The sequence below is a fragment of the Helobdella robusta genome (assembly GCF_000326865.2).
Source record: "Helobdella robusta unplaced genomic scaffold HELROscaffold_11, whole genome shotgun sequence".
Taxonomy (NCBI): domain Eukaryota; kingdom Metazoa; phylum Annelida; class Clitellata; order Rhynchobdellida; family Glossiphoniidae; genus Helobdella; species Helobdella robusta.
The window spans coordinates 2801097-2824564 of NW_008703617.1; the positions used below are offsets into that span (position 1 = coordinate 2801097).

A 23468-nucleotide genomic window follows, 5' to 3' on the forward strand; every position below is an offset into this window, starting at 1 on the left:
TTCATTACCTATCATTAACATACACGTCACGTGATTCATATTACTTATGGCGTCATAGAACATTCTTTCGTTCGCTGTAGGAATTGGATCTTTGTAAACTGCATCACACGTACCACTTCTGCTAGCAATTTTTGGGCCTTATTAGTTCGAGGAAATGGCCGATGATGATGTTTAATGAGGATGATGATAGTGATGTTGATGTTTGTGATGGTGATGATGATGTTCACAATGGTGGTAATGATGATGATGGCATTTTTGGTGCCACATTTTTTTTGGGGTCATCATCATTGTTGTTGTTACTTTCATCATTATTCTTGTTTTCTATTGCTCCTAATTAATTAAAACAATCTATCTATCTACATATCTCTGTCCATCTATCCTTTTCTCTCTCATCTATCTCTATCTAACTCTCTTTTCTCTCTCTCTTTCTCTTTTATCTCTTCATCTATCTATCTATCTATCTATCTATCGGCATCAGTGTTTTGCCAAGTAAAAAATAATCTACGTGGAATGACTTTAATCTCGAGCAGGAGTAATCTGGCCATGCTAATAAAGAGCTCCACATTGGCGGGATGCTAATATTAAGTGCTGTAATCGCATTAAGATGACGATGATAGTGGTTGATGATGAAGATGGTTATGAAGATGGTTATGATGATAGCAGTAACTAGCATGAGGATCATGGTAATGACCATGGCTATAAAGATGGTTTTAATGATAATGAAGATGATTATGATAATGACAGTGATGGCGATGATTATGATAGATCGCTAGATATATAGACAGATAGAGAAAGAGAGAGAAGAGAGAAAGAAGGAGAGAAAAGAGAGGCAAAGACAGACAGGCTGTCAGTTCTGTTGATGTTGTTGATATGATTATTGTTGTTAATGTTGTTCTTTTGTCGTCATCGTTGTTGTTTCAAGAAGTTAGTTTTGCTGTTAATTTTTTACTTTTTGTTGATGACGACTTTTGTGTGTGTGTGTGTCTTTGTGAATGTTTATTTTGTTATCAGCGCTGATTACATTTTATTTCAATTTTTATTTATTTTTTCTCTTAGAGTTAATGATGTTGTTTGTGTTGATGTTGGGTTGTTCATTACGAACTCGCATCTCATTACGGGCAGGCAGAACATCATTCAAATGCATTAGCTCCTTCCTATGTGTTCACCACCAAGGTGTGGTTCTTCTAATGTGACTCTTTCCATTTCTTTGTTTGTCTTTCTATGGGATGCTAACAAGCCAACATTGAAAATAACCTACTCTATAGATATTTATTACTGTAGTATTGTTGCTGTAGTATTTTCAAGCTAACAGTAGTAACTAGGAAAACAATTTTTATAAAATATTGGCAGAGGAGAGAGAATGGATTTATTTGGCTCAGTTTTCCTAATATTTAGCAGTGCTTTCTATTAAATTTTTATAACACGTTTGTATTGAAATTTATCCAAATTTTTTAAAAGGATAAAATTGAAAGTTTTTGACCTGCTTGAAAAATTACATCCAAAGCGATGAGATTGAATCAGATTTGATGAACTAATAAGAAACCATCAGTAGTAACAGTGGACAATGAAAGGTAGTGTAGGGCTACTAACAACTAATCTATAATCAAAGCATAAGAAAATGATTTTTATATAAAAAATTACCTCGCTAGTGTTGTTCATTGTAAATTATTTTGATTTGAATTCCGAATAAGCAAATGGGTTGAGAAAAACATAATACAGTTATTTTATTTGAACTCGGAAACAAAGCAGTACATGCGGATGTCATTGAATGCAGTGATTGATGCTGGATCCAAATTAAATTCATTCTAGAAGTACATTTGAAAATGAAAACAAAAACCTTTCGACTTAAAATTTTCTTTTGAGAGTGTTATGTGAGTGGATTCATATTGATATTTTGACATTTTGGTCAGTTCATTTTGAATGTGTCGAACTGTTGAAATGTTAGGTTTATGCTACAACAAAGAAACGAAGTGACACGCGAGTTTCAAAAATAATGCTAGATAAAATGTATTGAAATTTATTTTATTAAAAAAAAAACATAAAAAGTTATTTCGTCTTAAAATGTTGTCTCGTTGAAGTTTGTTAACATTTTTTTGAGTCAGTATTCTGACATTTGCTGACAGAAGCAAGAAGTTTTAAATGAAGTCATTTTGCCTGAAGTCGTCTGTCAGTTGTGGTTTTTTGTTGTTTAAATATTTATGTAATGTAACACAAACACGCGCGCTCATACTTCACAAAAAAAACACTTCACACACACAAACGAACGCAAACACACTAACATATACAACTTTCCATGTGCTATAGTTGTGCTTTCGATTGTAACATTGCAGTCTTTTTAGTTATCTAAAGATGATGCGTGCAAAGATGCAGTTAATTTTCTCCCATGTTTCAGCTTGTTTCTCAAGTTAGCAGGTGATAACAGGATGAAATGTTTTAATTAAAATTTCAAAAAAAGACTTTGATGATCTCTAGAAAATTTTGAATTTTTTAGTTTTTTTTGAAGTTTAATTCTTGTTTAGTGTATCTCAAACTTTTGTTAAGAGGTGATTAAATTTAACTTTTCGGGGAAAACTGTGTGAACGCATCTTCGAAACCATCCGGAGAGCTGATTGCACGCATCCGCAACATGCAACTTCGTAGTTAGGTTCCAGATTTGTATTTTTTACGAGTAAAATTTTTGACGTTTTTAAATATTTTTTGATAAGTTTGAAAAATCTGAACTGCGTGAAATGAAAATTTTGTATGATATTTACTCACACCACATGCGGAGATTTTATCGTTTATTCTATAATGTGGATCGTTACAGAACAGAACTTTTTGTATATTTTTCATAATTGAAATGATAAAAATAACTTTTACTCTTAAAAACTTTTGCAACAAGTAAGACTAATTTATTTACGAAATAAAAATATTTGATCTCTTCAAATTGAAATCCAGCTAAAAATGCCTTAGAAGAAAATTTCAGAGGAACTGATGATCAGGACTTACGTCAGGTTTAGTTTGATGACATTCAACCACGCAATAAGAAACACCAAATAAGATTTCAGAACCGGTCGAGTTGAAATTGAAATTGGCTTCGTTCATTCTTTGATTGGATTTTTTATTCATCACCTGCTATGGTCTGTCTATAGACTGTAAGTTTAGTGAGAAAAAAATCTGTAACACAGCATGTAACAAATGATAAATATATGCATGCCTGTGTATGAATGTGTGTGTGTATGTGTGAGCGTGTATGTGTATTTGTGTGTGTTTGTTTTATTTGTTTGACTATACTTTTGATAAATTAACCGAACGAACTAATGGAAAAGTAGTTAATTTCAGAAATCATTTCGTAAGTATTTGATTTATTGCAGTGAAAAACACACACACACACACAACAAGAAAATATATCGGAAAGATATAAAAATGCCTTTTAATTCTCACTGACTGGACTTGATTGATTGAGCAGTGGAGGGAAAAAAATTTTCCAAGTTGATTGGGAAAAAAACACTTTGTAAGGTTGTGACGATGGTGATTATGTTTGCCACGACTGAAATTATGAGGAGGGTGATGGCAAATGTGGAAATAATAATGATGATGATAACTAATGATGAAGAATGAGGATGATGAGTAAAATGTCAAACTTTTATTTTCTATTTAATATATATAGATTTTAAGTTTGAGATTTTTATTAGAAGATTCTAAATAGAAAAATTATTGTATAATACATTACTGACAAAAATAAAAAATTATAAATAACAGAATTAAATTATAAAAATACCAAAAAAACAATTAAATTACTAAGGTTAGGGTTTAAATATTCGTAAGTAGGTGGTTTTTTTTCAGATAAGCGTCATTAGTAGTTGAAGTCTTTTCAATGTGGAGGTCTAATGTTTCTGAATCATTGTGGCCTTCATTGCATTGCTCTGTATGGCATGAAATTTTACTAGGGGTCTTCATTGGCTTGATTATTTTTCTATGGCGAATTGTTTATTAACGATTGGTATCATAAAAATTTTGCGACTGTCAGAGTCTGAAGTTTAAAATTGTTAAAAGAATATTGAAAAAAATATTAATTTTAAATAGTGATCCTGATTCGTGATATTATTAGAATGGTATACATATAATGTAATGTTTTCTTTTTCTTGCCATATCCTTTCAGGACATTGGCGACCATCGACCTCCACACTCTTTAACATTTTGTAAGAATTAAAATGTGGTGATATTCAACAATTGACACAAGGACTTCACGAATGTTATTCGTTGTTGACAGCGATCTCTTCTCCCTGCAATCTTTCCAGTAGTTGTTAGATTTTACGTTGAAAATTTTGTTGGTCATAAAAAAATTAACCCCTGAAAAAAAATATTTCATTAAAATTCAGCAATTCAAAACAACAATCTCAAACTCATTAAAATGTTTAATTTTTCAAAAATTTAATATGAAAATTATCTGAAACAATGTTGAACGAAACATTGTTGGCTGGAAAAATTTTTCAAAAGTTATCCTCCAAGGCATAATTACGTAGATAGATAGATACATTCAATTTAATTATTAATGCCATGTGACCTGTTGTTGGTTATTATGTATTGCTTTGTGTTGTAGGCTTCAGTGTACGTACATACATACATACATTTATTGTTGTCAATCTTTGTACTGTTAATATTTTTTTAATTATTCATATCATAGTCTTAATATTGAAAAATCTTGGAAAACATCATACAAATTAACGAAATTTATTTTGAAAATGCTTATTTTGTGTGCAATTTTAACAGAAATTTTATTTATTTTGTGAACATTTCGTGATATTAAGTCAAAATTTATGTATATTCTTTCGCAAAAGTGTGTACTGCTGTATATATATATATATATATATATATATATATATATATATATATATATATATATATATATATATATATATATATATATATATATATATATATATATATATATATATATATATATATATATATATATATATATGGGTGTGTGTCCACAGTCCGCAAGTTTATTCACTGCTCTGCCCATCTTATCATCGACTGTGTTATTGTCAGTGGATTTTAGCAAAATCGAAGCCGCGAAAATAAGTTTAAGGAAACGGCTGTTGGTAGTATGGAGATGATGATTGGATGTTCTTCAGGAGTTAAAAATTGTGTCATCCTTCTGAGATTCTAGTTTTGTATCTTGTTTTAAAAGGTAACAAGAAAGATACAAAACAAGTTACCCATAATTTTTGCAAAATAAATGTAAATCATAAAATAAGAAATGCGTAAATGACAAATTAATCGTCAACTTAGCAAAGAGTCAATATCTCACAATTTTTAACTAACACATATAAGTCGTTCAATAAACTAAGTTAGAAAACATTCCACCCTTATCTTTCAACATTTTTTCAAATTTTAAAAGTTTTTGTTGAATTTTCGTCCCAATAAACTAACAGCGACTCAATATTCAAGAGCTTACGGCGTGTGATTGATTGATAGCAGTCGGGTTACTGGATGGCCTCTGTAATGCTCCATTTTTTTCACTTTACCAAAGTTTTATTAAAAAAATCAGGCTAAAAAAATTGCTCTTCTAAATTATGTTTTGCCAAAACTTACCGTTGTTATAACTCATACAAAAAATGTTTGTACGCACATTACAGTGTATAACTTTACTTGAAAATAAACATCATACAACCCACATATCAATAAGTTTTAGCTCTGTTTTAATAATGAATGAATCTTCCCGTATCGTCACAATAATCTTCAAATGTGTGTTTAACAAATGGCGACAAACTTATTGGAGAAACAAGAAGAGTCTCAATAGTGTATAGGTACCACCGAAACAAAACTGATTGCATGTCTACATTTTAATTAGTAAATTGAATGTTTTAGCACTTGCAAAGAGGCATGAAATATTTATCTTTCTACTTTAAATAAGACAAAACAAACATCCCTATATAAGTTTTTCAATATTTTTAATTGATGATACGCAAACAGGACTTATTTGGTTTACCTGCTTAGAAGCTTAGTCATTCTTTTAATGTGCATGTAGCATCTAATTACATAACCAAAATCTCGCGTAGCTGATGTTGAAAGAAAGAAAAAAAGAAAAGAAGAGAAAGAAAACATAAAAAGAGAGAGAAAAAGAGAGAGAGAAATGTTCACTTCGGTGAATTTCAATTTTAAAAACCTGTCAATCAAGTTGCGGCTGTGGTTGCCGTGGTAACTATGATAGTGGAAAGAAAAAAGAATCAAGTTGGTAGGCGATGACGAGAGGAGAGGAGAGAGAGAAATGGATGCTTTGATGTCGCGTGTGGCTGCACCTTGGGTGGGGTTTGGTACCTACCGATGGTTATTGCTGGTTGTCTTTCAGGACAGGTACACCCGAGAGGCGTGGTCACGTGTGATTGGATTTTTTTTAATTTTTTGTTTTTTTCTTACTAAATTGTTTTTTTGACATTTAAAGTTTAGCTAACGTTTTAATGTATATTTATTATTCAGTTGGTTTTTTTAAGTTTATTTTTTTCATTAGAAACGGTGTCAACTTATGGACACATATTTGTTATTCATTTTCATTAGCCGCAGTCAGCGTAACTTAACCATCATTATCATCATTATCTATAATGCTATTATCATCATCACCACCAACATCATCAACATCATCATTATCATCATCGTCATCATCTTTTTATTTACACTACTACTACTACTACTACTACTACTACTACTACTACTACTATTACTACTATTACTACTACTACTACTATCTCTGCTACTACTAATACTATCTCTGCTACTACTACTACTACTACTACTACTATCTCTGCTACTACTACTACTATCTCTACTACTACTACTACTACAGAGATGCAGCAACGTCTGCCAGCATCAATATAGAAATGAAAATTTAAATCCTTCCATGACGTCAGAGCAATAAACATGTGACGTCATCGGCGAAACAACCGACCGACACACAACCTGCTACAGAGTACATACATACACTACTGGTACATATATTAACACAAACAAATACCACACACACACACACACACACACACACACACACACACGCACACGCACACGCACACACACACAGAAGACAAATACGCAGACTATTTCCGGCTAGGTAGTGTAATGTGAAAAAGCGCCTTGACTTTATCGCAGAGACCTGGTTTGAATATAAAAGAGATCCCCTCCTGTCATACGCCATTCGTGTGAAGCGTCGATTTGTACATATTGAAATGTACTTTTGTGTTTATTGTTGAGAGTTCTGATAGGTAATTGAAAGAGAATTTTCATTCTTTAACAGGAGGAAAAATATCCGATTCAGTCCCCTTTTAAAATTTCGACTCTGACGAAATTCTCCAAATCCAACCAACTCTGACATTTTGAATGTAATACCGATCTACATTAAGTGCTATTCTATACAACAATAGACAATAGATGGACCAAACAAAATACATTTGGTTACATACAAAATACATACGGATGTACATTAAGTGTTATTTAATACGGATCTACATTAAGTGTTATTTAATACGGTTATACATTAAGTGTTATTCGGATATGAAATCAAAGTTTTCACTTGCAATTCAATCAGATTGTGATGTTTTATTAGCATAAAAGTTTCTAAAAAAAAATTAATTATGGGTATTTTTTCTAAGCTGTGTGTTTATTGTTGTAAATTTTAATGTTCCTGATACGCTTCTTCATCTGCAGACACCGTCAACTATGAATCACTCATTCCTTGCAATCCATCAGTTAGATTAGAACGATCAATTTTCTATTTGGCCGAATGTGCGAGCGCTCTTCTGTAATTTTTGTGTCAAATTTTGCTACATTCATAGATAACAAAGCAATCCATACTTCATTCAATATCGTGAAAAAAACATTTATTTGACAGGAATTTAACTGAGTAAGTTATATCGGATTACTTTGCAAATTTCATGCTAGATTGTAAATCGTCCAATCTGAACAGGTTTTGAGTTATAATATAAAAACTTTTGTTCCCTAAATAACTCTGTCATTTTGATCAACTACCTGCCACTACATCTACCGCTACAAACTACCGATCTACCGCTACAACTATCTTTGCCACCACCACATACGTACATTTTCTACACTTCTACAACAAATATTGTTACAGCGACCACAACAACGACAGCAGCAGTAGAAGCCTCAATTCTTAATTCAGCGTTCATTACTTCAACTTCATTCAGCAAGACAAACGAAAGATGGAGTATGAGTCCTGGAATGACTTTTTATTGTCCTCAGGCGATTCTCATTCATCCGTCCCTCCATCATTGCGTGCAGACTCTGCATAACTTTACTTGGCACCGCATCTTACACATACACACACACACACACACACACACACACACACACACACACACACACACACACACACACACACACACACACCACATACACACACACACACACACATAAACACACATACATACATTCACACGCATAAACACAGAGCTCTATGCCTCTATTTCTAAATATTTATTCATGACGACTAGCAGTGCGTCTCTGTTTGCTTATGCAAATTCTTTTTATTTCAATGCTTCTGTGTTGATTTTAGTGGCTCAGTTTATTTATTGACTCGTTGCATTAAATTTATTTAAAAAATTAAATTGCATTTCTTTTATATGATTTAATTTAAACAAATAAATACCTTAAATCACCACTAGGCTTGCAACGCTACCAACAAATCTACCATTCCCTTCAGCACTACTACCACCAACTGACCCAACAACTCCCTCACCCCCGCAAGCACCACATCATCCAGACGGAAGGTGTTCGACTGAAAGATACATGCAACAGCTATCCACTTCTTCGTCAACTTGACAGAACCTTTGACCGTGACCTTAAAACGTTCGTCCTTGACCTTAGTTCTGTAGCTGCCGTGGAACATCTGCTACAGCAGGTTAATGAAAATTTATTTGTTTGTGAGATGAGGTCATTGTATGTTAGGTTAGGTCATTGTGTTTGAAGTGAGGTCACTATATTTGTATACAAGGTGAGGTCAGTTTATATAAGATGAGGTTATTTACATGTAAGTTGATGTCATTCGTATGAAAGGTGGGGTCATTTGAATGTTGTTGAGGTCATATGTAGGGTGAGGTCATTTATTGTTTGGTAAATGTGTGGTAGAGTCGCCAAAAAGTTATTTCTACTTCTAAAAAGTTATCTTAGGATCATTACCACGTTTTGTGTTTTGATGTTTTTACCAAAAATGTTGTTGAAATGGGTATAAGATATAGATGTTGCTGGTTTTTGCAATGTAACCTTTTAACATGTTAATTAATTACGCCGATTGCCTTTTTTGTTGTTTTAGCATTAGGCAATAACTCAATTTTTTTAGTTTTATATGGTTTACTGTTGAAAGCATTTTGCAATTTCCATGCTAATTACATGCGTAATAAAAACCAACGTACATAATTACACAGCCACCCAAACACGCACGTGTAACGTCCACCATACATCTGACATATCCAAACAAACGCATTGCACAAGCATGTGTTGATACGTATCATATAAACGATAAATGTCGTTGATTTTGTATAATTTTTAAAAAAATATTATAAAAAAGTAAGAACTTTTTTTAAAAATTACATAAAAATTGACAAAGTAAGACAATATATTTAGGTTAAAACCCTGTATTAAACGCACTGACACACAAATATATCATCAGAAATGTCGAAAGCATGTTGAAACTTCGTTTCCTATTCTTTTTTCATGTTTTTGTTGATGGCAAATCTTCTTAGGAAAAAATCTTTATAAATATTAACTGGATGAAACATGTGAAACATGAGGACAACAACCAATTTTTCATTCATTCTTTTTCTACTATTTGCTCTATGTTCAGTACTTTCTGCTACTTTTAGCTACTTTTTTCATGTTTTAAAATTACTATCAGTATATTTTTAAACAATTTTTGTATTTTGTCACCTTATTTGGGTAATATGGTTTATAAAACTGTTTTTAAGGTTTTTCATACAAAATAATTCGGTGCTACATTATATGAAAAATTTCTTTAAAGGAAACACAATGGCCTACTAAGGAAGACATCTCCTGTTATTTTGTAAAATCTCTGTTGAGTTAATTCGGTGCTATTAAAATGCAGTAACGTAAGTACTGCTGCTATTTAGCTTTGCGACGTTCTGGTCCAAACCCCTATTTCTTGCCTTTATATATTATTTTCATACAATTGCTAATGTTGACATGCAGAAAGTCAGACGGTTTTGTTTTCACCAACAGAAGAATTGTTACGACCTTCGCAATATTTTCAGTTTGCCACTACAGCAGAATGAAAAACTTGAAAAAAGTGAACAGATAACAAAAAAAAGTACAAAAATAAATTCAGCAGCAAGGATAACAGTGAAAACGCGAGTGAATGAATGATAAATTATGAATGGTTATGGTCATCCTGCCATGAATACGGATGAAAAAGATAGCAATCACTATGACAACTGAAAGTTAGACCAGCGTTATTTATCATTTGGAATCTGGTAGATGGTGAGGACGGCGATGATGTCAATGAGGATGATGACAAAGTCAATAGTGACGATGATGATGACGGGGACGATGATGATGACGGGGACGATGATGATGACGGGGACGATGATGATGACGGGGACGATGATTATTTATGGAGATAATTTTGATGGTTTAGCGTCGCCTAATTAAAAATGATTAACTCGATGTTTTTTTTTTTATTAAAAATTGATAATTCCATTGTTATTTAGCAACAATATTAAAAAATGATTGCATGTGACATTCATATAATAGAAAGAGTACATTTTTTATGAGTAAAAAATTTTGTTATTAGTTAAACGCAACTCAAATTCATCAGCATTCTCCAAATATCGTGTTGGCAAGATGCCCAAAAGCTCTTCATCAGAATGACATTTCAATTTTTCACCAACGTAAAAAATAATAATAGTTGGAACACAATAAAAATAAATTTATAAATACTGGAAGATAATACGAAACGATGTTTCAATAGTAGTATATAACTAAATGAAAAAAGGGCTGATAAGTAGGCTCACAAAAATCTTTCATTTGTTGGGTGGATGGCGATACATTTTGGACTGGCAAAAATGTTTCTGTTTTACAAAATAACGAGGTGTTAGTTAGTGGAAACTGGAAAAATAGTGAGGTTTGAATAAATAAGTAAGTACGTAAAAAATGTTGGAAAAATATATTTCTCAAAAATTAGAATCTGTTTGAATGCATTTTTGTTACAAAACTCTTAGACCCTTTTGAACGAAACGGTCACATAGCTCAAACAAATAGTTTCTACTAACCGATAAATTTCATTTAATTTACTTTCACACATTTTTGCAGCGAAATTTTCACAAAACCATTTTGATTTCCATAAACACACGACTGAAGCATGTGATGTGACGAATCCAACCGAATACACGACTGTCTTAACGTAGAACCGCTTGAATAAACATACCTATCCAATGCATGCCAGCCAACTGCAGAACAACTTTTATGACTCACAGGACTTGAAGGAAGGAGAAATTGATGAAGCGAGATAGAGTAGAAATAGAGGTGTGTCTTACATGTGCGGTAAGCAAGTTAGTGCAATAGAAAACTAACTATGCAAACATGGCGATAATTTGATTGACGGTAATAAATAATAATAACTGCAGTGTACATAGAGTAGTAGGAACGATGTGAATGTGTACGCGAGTGAGTGACAGGATTGAATGAAGTATGCTACACTGTACTTGCCTCACATGTTTTAAAGTTTTTCAGTGAAAACATTTATTTCCCTTTAACACTCACGATATGATTTGAACTTTTCGTTGTTTTAATCATTAAGAGGGCTTACAATAATGAGAACAAACATAACATCAGATGACGAAAATAATGCTAATAAGTATAAGAGACAAAAATCAACACGCCGCTTCTCGATTTCATATAATACCGTCAACAATCACACAATCAACGTTTATAACCACCACCACAACAACAACAAAAATAACAACAACAGCAACAAAAATAACAACAACAATAATAGCAGCAACAAAAATAGCAGTAATAACAATAATAGCAGCAACAGCAACACAAACATACAAAATGATGGCAGAAGAAAGAGCAATCTTCATAAAACTATTCCTGCGTCCTACAACTGCACTTTGACAACATCTATAAAACATGCCATAAACTCTCTGCCTATAAGATCATACGGGCTAGGATATTGAAACAAAAGTAAACACACACATACTCACATACACACATACACGCATATATATATATAAGTACACATAAATAAATACACACATACATATGTACTTACGCATACATATACACATACATAAAAATATTCACTCGTGTATAAATATGCACATACATACATCATTCATAGGTACATAGCTACACGTACACACATACACACATACACATAAACACTTTACCCATCCATAATTTGAACATTTGAAATATGCCCAAGCCATGATATAACTTTATACGAACTCATAAATATAGACTGGCTAGATGGATGCATACATAAGATATGGTTTAATACAATTCAGGAATACACACATCAATTTCTGGGTGACATACACGCACACACACACACACACACATATAAACACAAACACACACACACACCCTAATTATTGTTACTCAAGTTTAATTCACCAAAAAATCAAGGATTATGGAACATTTTTTTATGTTCTTAATCGAAGGCCAGTAAAGAAAGTCAGGTCCTGATATTTTCGTATATTTCTTTCAGTAACATGTCGTAATAAAATGTTTAAACTAATCCAATTGTTTACCTTTGTTTAAACTAATCCAATAAAAATACAAAATACAAAAAAGGAATAAACAGGAGTTAATTTTTTTATAACATGTATGATTTTGACGTTTCTAACGCTTATGTGATAGCTGAAAATTACTTTATCAACAAAACATTTACGAAATAAAAGTTTCATATTTTTGTAAAATTTTTAAAATTTGCCAATATATATTTTTGTGTTTCATGTGGTCAATTTAGGTATAATATTACCAACTAATCCAGAAAAACAAAAAAAAACCATTTTTTTTCCATTTCCTGCCATGATTTTACAGTTTCTATGCGACAAATAAATATTTAAATGACTGCTTTTTTATCTACTGATTATGTGAGCTAAAAACTAATCAATTTTTTTATAAAAGTCTTTCCATTTGAATGTTGAGCAGTTGGTGGTTTGTTGTTTTTTGGCAAAGATGTGTGGTTCATATTCAATCTATGACCTCTTTCTTAACATTGTATTAATGTGGATTTTGTTGTTTATAATTTAGAAATTTAGCAATTAAGTAGCAACTGCATTCACTCAAGCCATATTCATCGCAATTACATCTACTACCACCAAGTTTACTACAGCCAGATTACCACAGCCACATTTACTACAGCCACGCCACGGCATCTACATCAGCAGCCACATCAGCAGTATCTGCCTCAAGACCTTACCAGCATCATGCACAATTTATCGCTTTGCCTTTGCACGTCTATCGGCGTATTTTTCCTGACGTTGGCGCGCGTGTGTGTGTCTGTGTGTGCGTGTGTGTGTATATGTGTGTGTGTATGTGTGTGCGTGTGTATACATGTGTGTGTGTATACGTATATGTATGCGCGTGTGTGTGGTGTGTGTAAGTCATAAAATAATTGTATAACATCACCTGATTCTCAGTAAGAAATTGTCTTTTCTGCGAATTATCATCAGATATTTGTATGAAGTATTATTTTTAAGCAGCGTTTAAACGGTACATATTTAGCTTTTTGCTGCTACTGATTTTAGCAAATTGAATATGTACTGAGTTTATTTTACCAGCACACAATGTTTATTGATGAACACAGTACACATAAACGATAATGCAGATGTAGTAACATGTTTTATTATCTATGCTATGCTTTAAACAAAACTATTTCATTTTGTCATCATCAAAAAGCTTCTATCGACTAATGTTCTTCCTAATGGGTGTGTACTGTATGTACTACAGTCCACATGTAAATGTATGCTTCAATAATAATTGCATGGGGGGTCGTTTTTGAGGAATCTATCTGTGAAATATGTGTAAGTGTGAACATTTTTGTATATAACTACATAAAGATAAAGAATGTACCTACACATTCTTTGAAATAGCAAACACATTTTGTTTAAAATTAACATAACAATAGTAACATTTCAGTACAGATACGAATTAAATTGAGATTTTGCCTGTTTAAAACCTTAAAAATCAAAAAACAATCAATCTCTGTCACAGTCATTTTCAACATTTCATCTATCATAAAGATCATTAAACGCCTAACGAGCTACTTCATTATGAATGCAGATCAAACACGTAGGCATGCACCGTCCCAACTACCACTACATCATCGCCGGCGTGGTTAGTGTATCATCAGTATATCACAATTTTCTTGCTGTGGTTCAGTTTTATTTTATCAAAAATAATCTCACAAATACCTCCAGTAGCTTAGTTTTTAAGTAATTTTGTTTCTAATGCCGAGTAAGTTTCAAGATTTTATTGTTAAACATCAACGTACATTTAAAAATGTTGGAGGAATTTGTTTTAATTGCATTAAAACAAAAGCCCATTTGAAACAAAATGTGAAGAGAACAAATATTTCGCATGTGTCAACATTGGCAGCGGATGGATGAAATCGACCTGAGGGAATTTAAATACGGGGGCGTCAATTTCACTGGATTCCGATTGGTTGATCCAAACGAAGGTCAAGTTCAACAGGCGCAACGTGATTGGTCGACAGTCACACGGCCTGGAACTGACCAACCAATAAAAGTAGGTTGTCTTTTTTCAAAAATTGCAAGAAATCATGCCATCTGTTCAAATTTTGTGGTCAATATATGACATTTTTGAGTATTAATTCAACACTTTTCAACAAATCATTATATACAAACTATTTACCAGTTGTTAAAAGTTTTCATCGTAATGCTAACAAACATCATTGAAATCGTCGTACTATCGTCATCATCATAGTCATCATCACATCAAAATCACCCCCATGTCATAGTCATCATCACATCATCATTATCTTCTTCGTACCGTGGTCACTAACATTAATTTAATGACTACAGCTTGAGGCATGGTTAACAATGGACACTTTTGCGGTCATCGTATCAGCTTTGAGAAACCTCTTTGCCAGCAACTTAACTTTTTATAAAGTTTGGCGATGTTGTTTATTCATTCATTTATTTATTCATTTAATCAATCACTCTTTTCGTTAATAGTTTATTTATGTATTCATTCATTTCTTCATTCTTTCACTCATTTACTCACTCATCCATCCAATTTAGGACACCTTCCGTAAGAACGAAATCTTCGGTATATCAAGTTGTCGCCTGGAGCCCCCATCTAAACCATGGGAGTTGGGCAGAGTTGTCACCGATGCACTTAAACAGGTCTCAAATAATAATGATGATGTCATAAATTTTATCGATAGTTTAATGGTTAAGACACTTGCTATTGAGGTTGCAGAGGCTTGGTTCGATTACATAGAGGTCCCAGCCTACAACATGCTATCTCTTGGGTTAAGTTTTAAATGGGAGAACTAAAAACTGACAAAAAATATTCATGATTAATTGATTCTCAATATTTCCATTTTCTACTGAAACTTTTTCTATAGTTAAAAATTTTTAAAAATTTAAACAAGAAAAAACAAAAAAATGACTGAAACAATTTTTTCGTTTGAAAAAAAAGTAGAAAAGCATACCAAAAATGGTAGGCAAACATAGAAGCAAATAAACAATTTACAGTTATGATGAACATTGAAGGAAGGTTGTAGGTTGAGATGAAACGCTGATGGGAAGGAGAGAGTTGATGTAGACATGCCTGATGAAAAGACGCCAGTAAATAAGTTTTGCTCTAATGTATCTGCTCTGTGTGGGTAGAAACTCGGTGAGGATAAGTGACTAAGCGTGTGAGTTATGATGAAAAGATGATCTGAAAGTTTTTATTTAGTATTTCAAAAATGTAGAATTTTTCAAACAAACAACCAACCACCTAAACAGACAACAAACATAATCGCTCTCCAATCTAACAACAACAACATCCACAACCACACAACGACACAACCGATATTAAAGTTAAATGAACAAACTCTAAAAATTCCTCATCAATCTTCATTCCACCGCACTCATTGCTGGCATTACTCGTGTCCGTCCACATGTTAACAGATGGATGGATATAAATATTACTAACACCGTAGCAAATATCGTTGTATTCAATACCATTAACTTGTTAAATATATATTAGCAACACGCTTCAAATTACTAATAATACTAATACATGTTGCAACTGCATATTTTTATTACTCTGCAAATTAGGCTCTGTTAAACGCGAAGAATATAACAACATGCATTGCATGAAACCTGGAAAATAAGAATAGTGATAATAAATAGTTAGAATTACATTAAGTAAAACTAAAATGCTGTAAATTTTGATTTTGATGTTACTAAATTCTAACTCATCATTCAATATTACAGTAACTAACCAATATATTAGTAACGTGCTGAGTAGTATTAAGGCCCAGGAAGTAATGTTGAACGTGTCAGCGAGTGAGTATTTAGTCCATAGCAATAAAATGGAAAATGTTTATATTATAATGGGTGGAATGACGCTCAAGTTTCATTACTCATTCATTTTATTATTCAAGACGGTGATGAGTTTGAATGGTGGAAATGATGATTTTGCAAGAAAAATTATGGTGATGTTGTTATTATGATGACAATCATGGTGACGTTTTAACGTTTGCAAAGATGATGATGATGACGAAATAATAATACAATGATGACAATGATGATGAGATGTTTATGCTGATGGTGACGTTGGTGATAATGAAATGTGAAAAAAATATCATTATGGTGACACTAAATGATAAAATGGTGATCACATAATGGGATATCTGTAGCAAGATAACGATGAAGATGATGACTACTAATAAAAAATGGCTAGAACTATTATAATAATGATGACTGATAGTGAAGGATACAATTGACAATACGATAGATGATACAACTAATGATAAAAACAAGACAATAGTGATGATAACAAGATATCAAGATAGATGCGACAAAAAATAATGATAATAGATATGATGATGGTGAAAATGATAACATTGACATAATTGTGATAGAGGTATTTTAATTAAGTTTGTGGGCTAGGAGATTGATGTCGCAAGTGTAGTTTGCACCAAACTTGCAGGCTGTAAAATAAATTAGGACACAAATTAATGCCTGCATGTATTGGCTGACTGGCTGACTGATGATGTCCATGAACATAGACTGTGCAGTTTTTTGGGATCAGTTATTAGATTTCAACGATAAACATTGATTAAGATAAAACTAATATGAATAAAAGTCCAAACATGTCTAAAGAGTTACGAACAAAGCCAAATGAAATAAGATTTTAATGTTATGACACGGTAGCAACAGGGAGAGGAGAAAAAAATGATCGGAGCAAGTAAGGTGACTCTAATTAGGAACGAGGAAATTAAAAAAACCAGAGCGATGCATGTGTTTGGTTTGAACTTGACTAATTAAGGCTAGTGTTATTTCCAACGAGACTAACATGCTTTAACGAGAAGACAATTTTCTCCACTCAACTTCTTAGTTTAAAATTTTTTCGATCTATATAATCTTTATCAGATAAACAAAATTTATCAAAACAAAACAATCATGATGGTGACGACGTTACTACTACTACTACTACTACTACTACTACTACTACTACTACTACTACTACTACTACTACTACTACAACAATTACTACTACTACTACTGATAATAATAACTTCATACATTGTAAATGCACGTACGGTCAGTTAAGCTCGATGAAAAATAAAAAATGTCATTAAGAGAGGCTTTAAAAATCTAATTATGATGCGCTTGATCAAAAGAACTCGAGGAGAGAACGGAAGAAAAATAAATTGTCTGTTTTTAATGTTTTTGGTACCATGGCGGTCTTCTTATTGTTATTATTGTAATTATTATTTGTTATTTTTATTATGCTAACAATATTTATTATGGTTCTTCTTTTTTTCTCGTGAAAGTAGTATCAGAAAACATAGAAAGCTTAGAATTTCTAAGTGTGGCAAAGGTGAAGATAGGAATAGATAGTAAAAGATATAACTAAGGAGATACTAAATGCAATCTGCTTTTGCTTTATCTGGCCCTTTCCTCTGGAACTCTCTACCTCCTTCTCTGACGACTTCTCCATCACTTACGAACATCAGAGCGGATCTCAAGACCCATCTGTTTGCAAAATTCATTAAGGAACGCTGTTGAACATCGCGGAAATAGCGCTTTATATACTAATTGATTGATTGGTTGATTGGATAGTGATAATTTGAAATTCCTGTTGTTATCATCATCAACATTGTTAACGTTATCACCAAACAATTCTGCTTTCATCGTATATCATAGATATCATTATTATTATCAAATCACCACAACCATCATCATAATCATCGCATCCAGGTTTCCTTGAACGGTTACACAGGACCGGTCAGCTTCAATTCTCAAGGTCACCGAGTAAATTTCAGGCTAGACGTTCTTGAAATGACCTTCAACTCTGACGTCACAAAGGTCAGATGTTTTTGAATTATTGCGCCATTGAACGATTATTTCAATGAATTTTTGTGTTTTTGAAAAATATCAGCACTTTCCATTTATTTAAAATAGGTTCCGTGCAGAATCGAAGCAATCAACTTTTTCTTAATGAATGATAAATATGAGCAACCGAAAAATTTGAATGAATTTTCTAAAAAAAAAACAAAAGCATACAAACAACATACGAACAAACAACATTCAAACAACACTAGAACGCATACAAACAGCTTACAAAACCGGAAAACAAAAGCGAATTGAAAGCTAAAATATAAGTTGTGCCATACTTGAATGGAAGGTTTGAATGATGAATGCGAGCAACCGACCAATTTATCTACTTAAACGACATATGTGTGTATAATATAAATACATGTTTATGTGTGTGTGTGTGTGTATCTCATTGTTTAACCGACCACACTTCTTTTTCTTTCTGTGGTTCTAATTTATAGTGTTTATCTAATAGTTTCCAATGTAACGCAATCTTTTGAAGTGAAATATTTGTTTAGAAATGAGGATTTTCAGGGTTTTGTTAAGGACATTTTTATTATAAAATTTTAAACGAAAAATTTCTTGTTTTTAATTGTCAATATTTATTGGATAGATGCATAGTAAAGTGTGTCTATTTGATATTTTGGCGTTTAACATTCAGAAAATTATCAGAGAATGGCGTTAATGAATGATGATAGCGAAAATGCATTGTCCTTGGTTTTTCACGAGGGTTCATGTTCGTTCAAGCTGGTTGGAAATAACTTTTTCAGATATCAAAACGTTTTTTTCGTCAATTGCGTATACGAAAGAGACAAAATGCCAGGCTTTCATCCATCCATTTATTCATTCATCCATCCATCAATTCATTCATCCATCCATCAATTCAATCAATTTACTCACTCACTCACTCACTCACTCACTCACTCACTCACTCACTCACTCACTCACTCACTCACTCACTCACTCATCCATCCATCCATTCATTCTTCCGTCTAATGAATGCTCTCTTAATCTTTGACATATCGCACAATGCCTAGAGCATTTTTCAACAAATTTCTTATTTCAATTACATTCGCGAGAAAAAAGATTTTTTTGTCCAATTTATTTATTATATATTTTTATTTCTTTGTGATAATTAAATATTTTTATTATATTATTATTATTATCATTCATCATATTATTTTATCTTTTTCATCTTTGAAAATTTTGCAGATTTTTAAAAAATTCAATTAAGAATGCTTCCAGTGATGCTTCATAACACAAACAACGCCAGCATCATCATCATTATTATCATTTTATTCATTATCCACATCGACATCACTTTCATCATAATTCTCTTATCACCATCTGGCAAACCAACCTCAAAAACATTGTAATTTTCTACTTTTAAATTTCCACCTTCAAATCTCAACCTCATCATCACCATCATCATCATCATATTTACAGCATCATCACAACCATCATCTTCAGCATTATCATTGTCGTCACTATCACCATTCCATCATTACCACCACCATACCGTCCTCATCATACATTACAACGTTCACATCATCAGGTAGGTACATGGAATGACAGTCATCAACTGACGATCTTTGAGCCAAATATAACAGGCTCGTCCAGAGGAAACAACCACACAAAAATTCGCATCACTTCTATCATTGTTAGCATCTAAAACCTTATAAAATATTTTTTATTCAATTTTACCTGAATTACTGAAGTTATTTTTTTAGATAAATTTTTGAAACTTACATAAACTGATTAAAATACACGAAACGAAACGACACCTCTGAAGTCTCCACCCTACCTCATGTACCGGGTTCGGCGTCCAGACGAACCGCCATTAGTTGGCAACGATCAGTTCGAAGGTTACTGCAAAGAGCTTGCTGACAAAATCGCCGAAATCGTTCGGTTCGAGTACACGCTCAGGTTAGCATGGGTTGAGAAATTAAAAAAAAAAATTATCTTTAAATGACTCTTCTAATTGGAAAATAATTTTCAAAGATTGGTGGCAGACGATAAGTACGGAGTGAAACTACCAAACGGAACTTACAACGGCATGGTGGGCGAACTCACGAATGAGGTCGGTTTTATACTGCTATTACAGCCATAGCCACTACTACTACTACTACTACTACTACTGCTGCAGCTACTACTACTGCTACAGCTACTACTTCTACTACTGCTGCTGCTACTTCTACTACTACTACGTTTATAATTTTATAGTATCTGTAGTTAGTCAAGCTGGTAGTCTGAAAATGTGTGGCTATAGAAGATTAATTATTTTGATAACAACACTCCGAGAGAAACTATTGAAGGATGGTGCGTTTCAGATGAATATCACGGACACTGAAATTATAAGGCAGTAGTAAAAGGAGTAATAGTTAGTAGTAGTAGTAGTAGTAGTAGTTGTAGTAGTAGTAGTAGTAGTAGTAGTATTTTTCCAATATTCATATATGTAAAAATTCATACGCTTGTATATTGTACACACAGAAACGTACACAGGCAGTATTGTGCAAACATTCTTAAGAAAATTTAAACGCATGAATAACATCCGTGCGATCTGTAGATGATAAATGAGTCGATTTTGATTGATTAAAAACCTATTTCATTATATCCACCTAAAATAAATCCGTACGTTTATATGCGTTCAATCAATGTAGATATAAACATATAAACTCGCACCTACATAGATATAAACACGCACAAACACACGCACTCACTCACATACAAACACACACGCACATATCCATTGATATTACTTATTTACTTTTTTAATATTCGGGTTCTTTGAAAATCGTAAAGAAACTTTATGGCCGGGCAACAATTGAATTCGGACGAGCATCATTGTATTTATCGCCTCTCCAAATCAGACTCTTGCGCTATTTTAATGGTCCAACAAAAAGAAAGGAAAGCTGCCACGTGTTATAAAATGTTGGTAGTCTTCAAAATATGCTGTAGAGAATACGTAGTACAAAATGCGTGATACAAAGTACACTGTACACAATACGCCACTTTGTGTATAATACCTATTAAAAGTTACAGCTTGTAAAGGTTGTTTAACATAAATGCTAATGTTCTTTGAATGGAGATCAAGTAATTATGATGATATGTATCTAATATTTATACGATTGTCTTGATATATGTATCTGTATATGTATGTATATATAACAAACGCATATATAACAGATATTAACGTGCTCACAATCAATCATTAACGAACATCGCGTACGAGTATCAGATAAAGAATTTATTTTTTTCTTCCCATCAAACAGTATCAATCAAACACACAAGCAAACAAACTTGCAAACTTATATCAAACAAACAAACAAACATTAAATGAGACCATGTGGTTAAGCGTGAAATTTAATTTAAAACAAGGTTACTAGACTTTTATTTAAAATAAATATTAACAAAAATGATTTAGGCTGATAGAATCAAAAGATTCAATAGAATCATTGATATAAAGTAGGCTTCAGTTGGGCTAAGACTGGAAAATAAGAGTCAAATATTTCTACCATATCCCTAATATTTAAAAGGTATTATACACAAAGTGGCGTATTGTGTGCAGTGTACTTTGTATCACGCATTTTGTACTACGTATCCACACACAGGCACGAACACTCACACACAGACTTAGGTAAATGTTGGTAACCTACAAAAAATTTGAACAAACCTGTAATTTAGTTAGGAGTTTGTTATTGCAAGACGTGTCGTAGGACAGTCTGTATTGCCAGTGCAGGTTGTCACGCAAAATATTTTCAGCGTACATCGGCTAAGTTGATTAGATGGGTTCAGACTGCAGAGGATGTAATAAATTTTAAATATTTTTTTAAAATTTTATGAGTTTTTTCATAAAAATATTTCTGATATTTTTAAAAATGTATTTTCAAATTTGAGATGTTTAAAACTTCCTTCACATTCATCTACGTTTATTATATATAAAATCTTTAAGAATAGATAAATAAACTTTTTTATTGTTCATAAAAATTGCAAGGTTTGGTTTAAAGTATGTGAAAATTAGATTTTGGTAAACTTTACTAATTTGAAATTAATTAATCTAGCCATAACTAAAGAAAAATATTTTTTCGACATTTTTTGACATATTTACAGACATCGCTGATTCAATAGTTTTTCAACTTGCATCTTGGTTATGGGGACAGGCTTTTAACGAAAAATTCAAAATATTTCAAAATTCCATGAATGTTCTTGACATTCCTGATGACAAGGCTTTATTCGGTTTGCATACCTCCATGAATATGCACGAGCCAAACATAAATATATCTAAACATATGTCCATTTTTGGTTATGAGCTTTACCCACCACTACATATTTGAAGAACTGAAAAAACTTTACATGTCTTAGTAGGCAGGAACCTGATTCAAAATACTTCATCATTTGTGTTGATAAACGATTCGACCATTTCCAGATCACCAGGGTCGGTAAAAAATTTGGTATCGCTTTATTTGAGTTGTTGCCTATTTTGAATTTGATTTTCAAGGGCCGTTGGCTTTTTCATAAAGATAAAATGAACGTTGGACAAATGAACACGTACCAAACTATTCAATTATAAAACTTCTGAAGCGGACATGCATCATATGTGTAGATGAAAGATTGTTTATAATCATTTTTCAGAAATATTTATTTATTTCCACTGTTTTAAAATCAATTGGTTCGTTTTTGTTGATTTAATTTGTTGATTTATTTAAAATTTGAGTTATTAGAATGCCTATTAAAATGTTCTGTTGCGTTATTTGATTAATCCCATTTAATTTATTCAATTTGAACAAAATTATGTCGTATATTAAACTTTTTTTGGGCAAATTTAATTTATCAAATAATACGATACAACATGAGAGACGTGAGACAGAGACACGAGACAGAGACATGAGA

General features: G+C 32.4%; 1 protein-coding gene across 1 annotated transcript in view; it reads left to right on the plus strand.

The window, feature by feature from the left end:
- HELRODRAFT_72038 (hypothetical protein) overlaps positions 1-23468 on the plus strand; it is a gene marked incomplete at both ends in the record, with an annotated part of 44359 nt that overhangs the window by 10036 nt on the left and 10855 nt on the right. The window contains 9 exons of the mRNA XM_009012889.1: positions 8744-8896; positions 14302-14355; positions 14617-14766; positions 15063-15149; positions 15282-15386; positions 18462-18569; positions 20134-20238; positions 20371-20504; positions 20580-20658. Coding sequence (XP_009011137.1) covers positions 8744-8896; positions 14302-14355; positions 14617-14766; positions 15063-15149; positions 15282-15386; positions 18462-18569; positions 20134-20238; positions 20371-20504; positions 20580-20658 — 975 coding nt within the window. The remainder of the gene's footprint in view (positions 1-8743; positions 8897-14301; positions 14356-14616; positions 14767-15062; positions 15150-15281; positions 15387-18461; positions 18570-20133; positions 20239-20370; positions 20505-20579; positions 20659-23468) is intronic.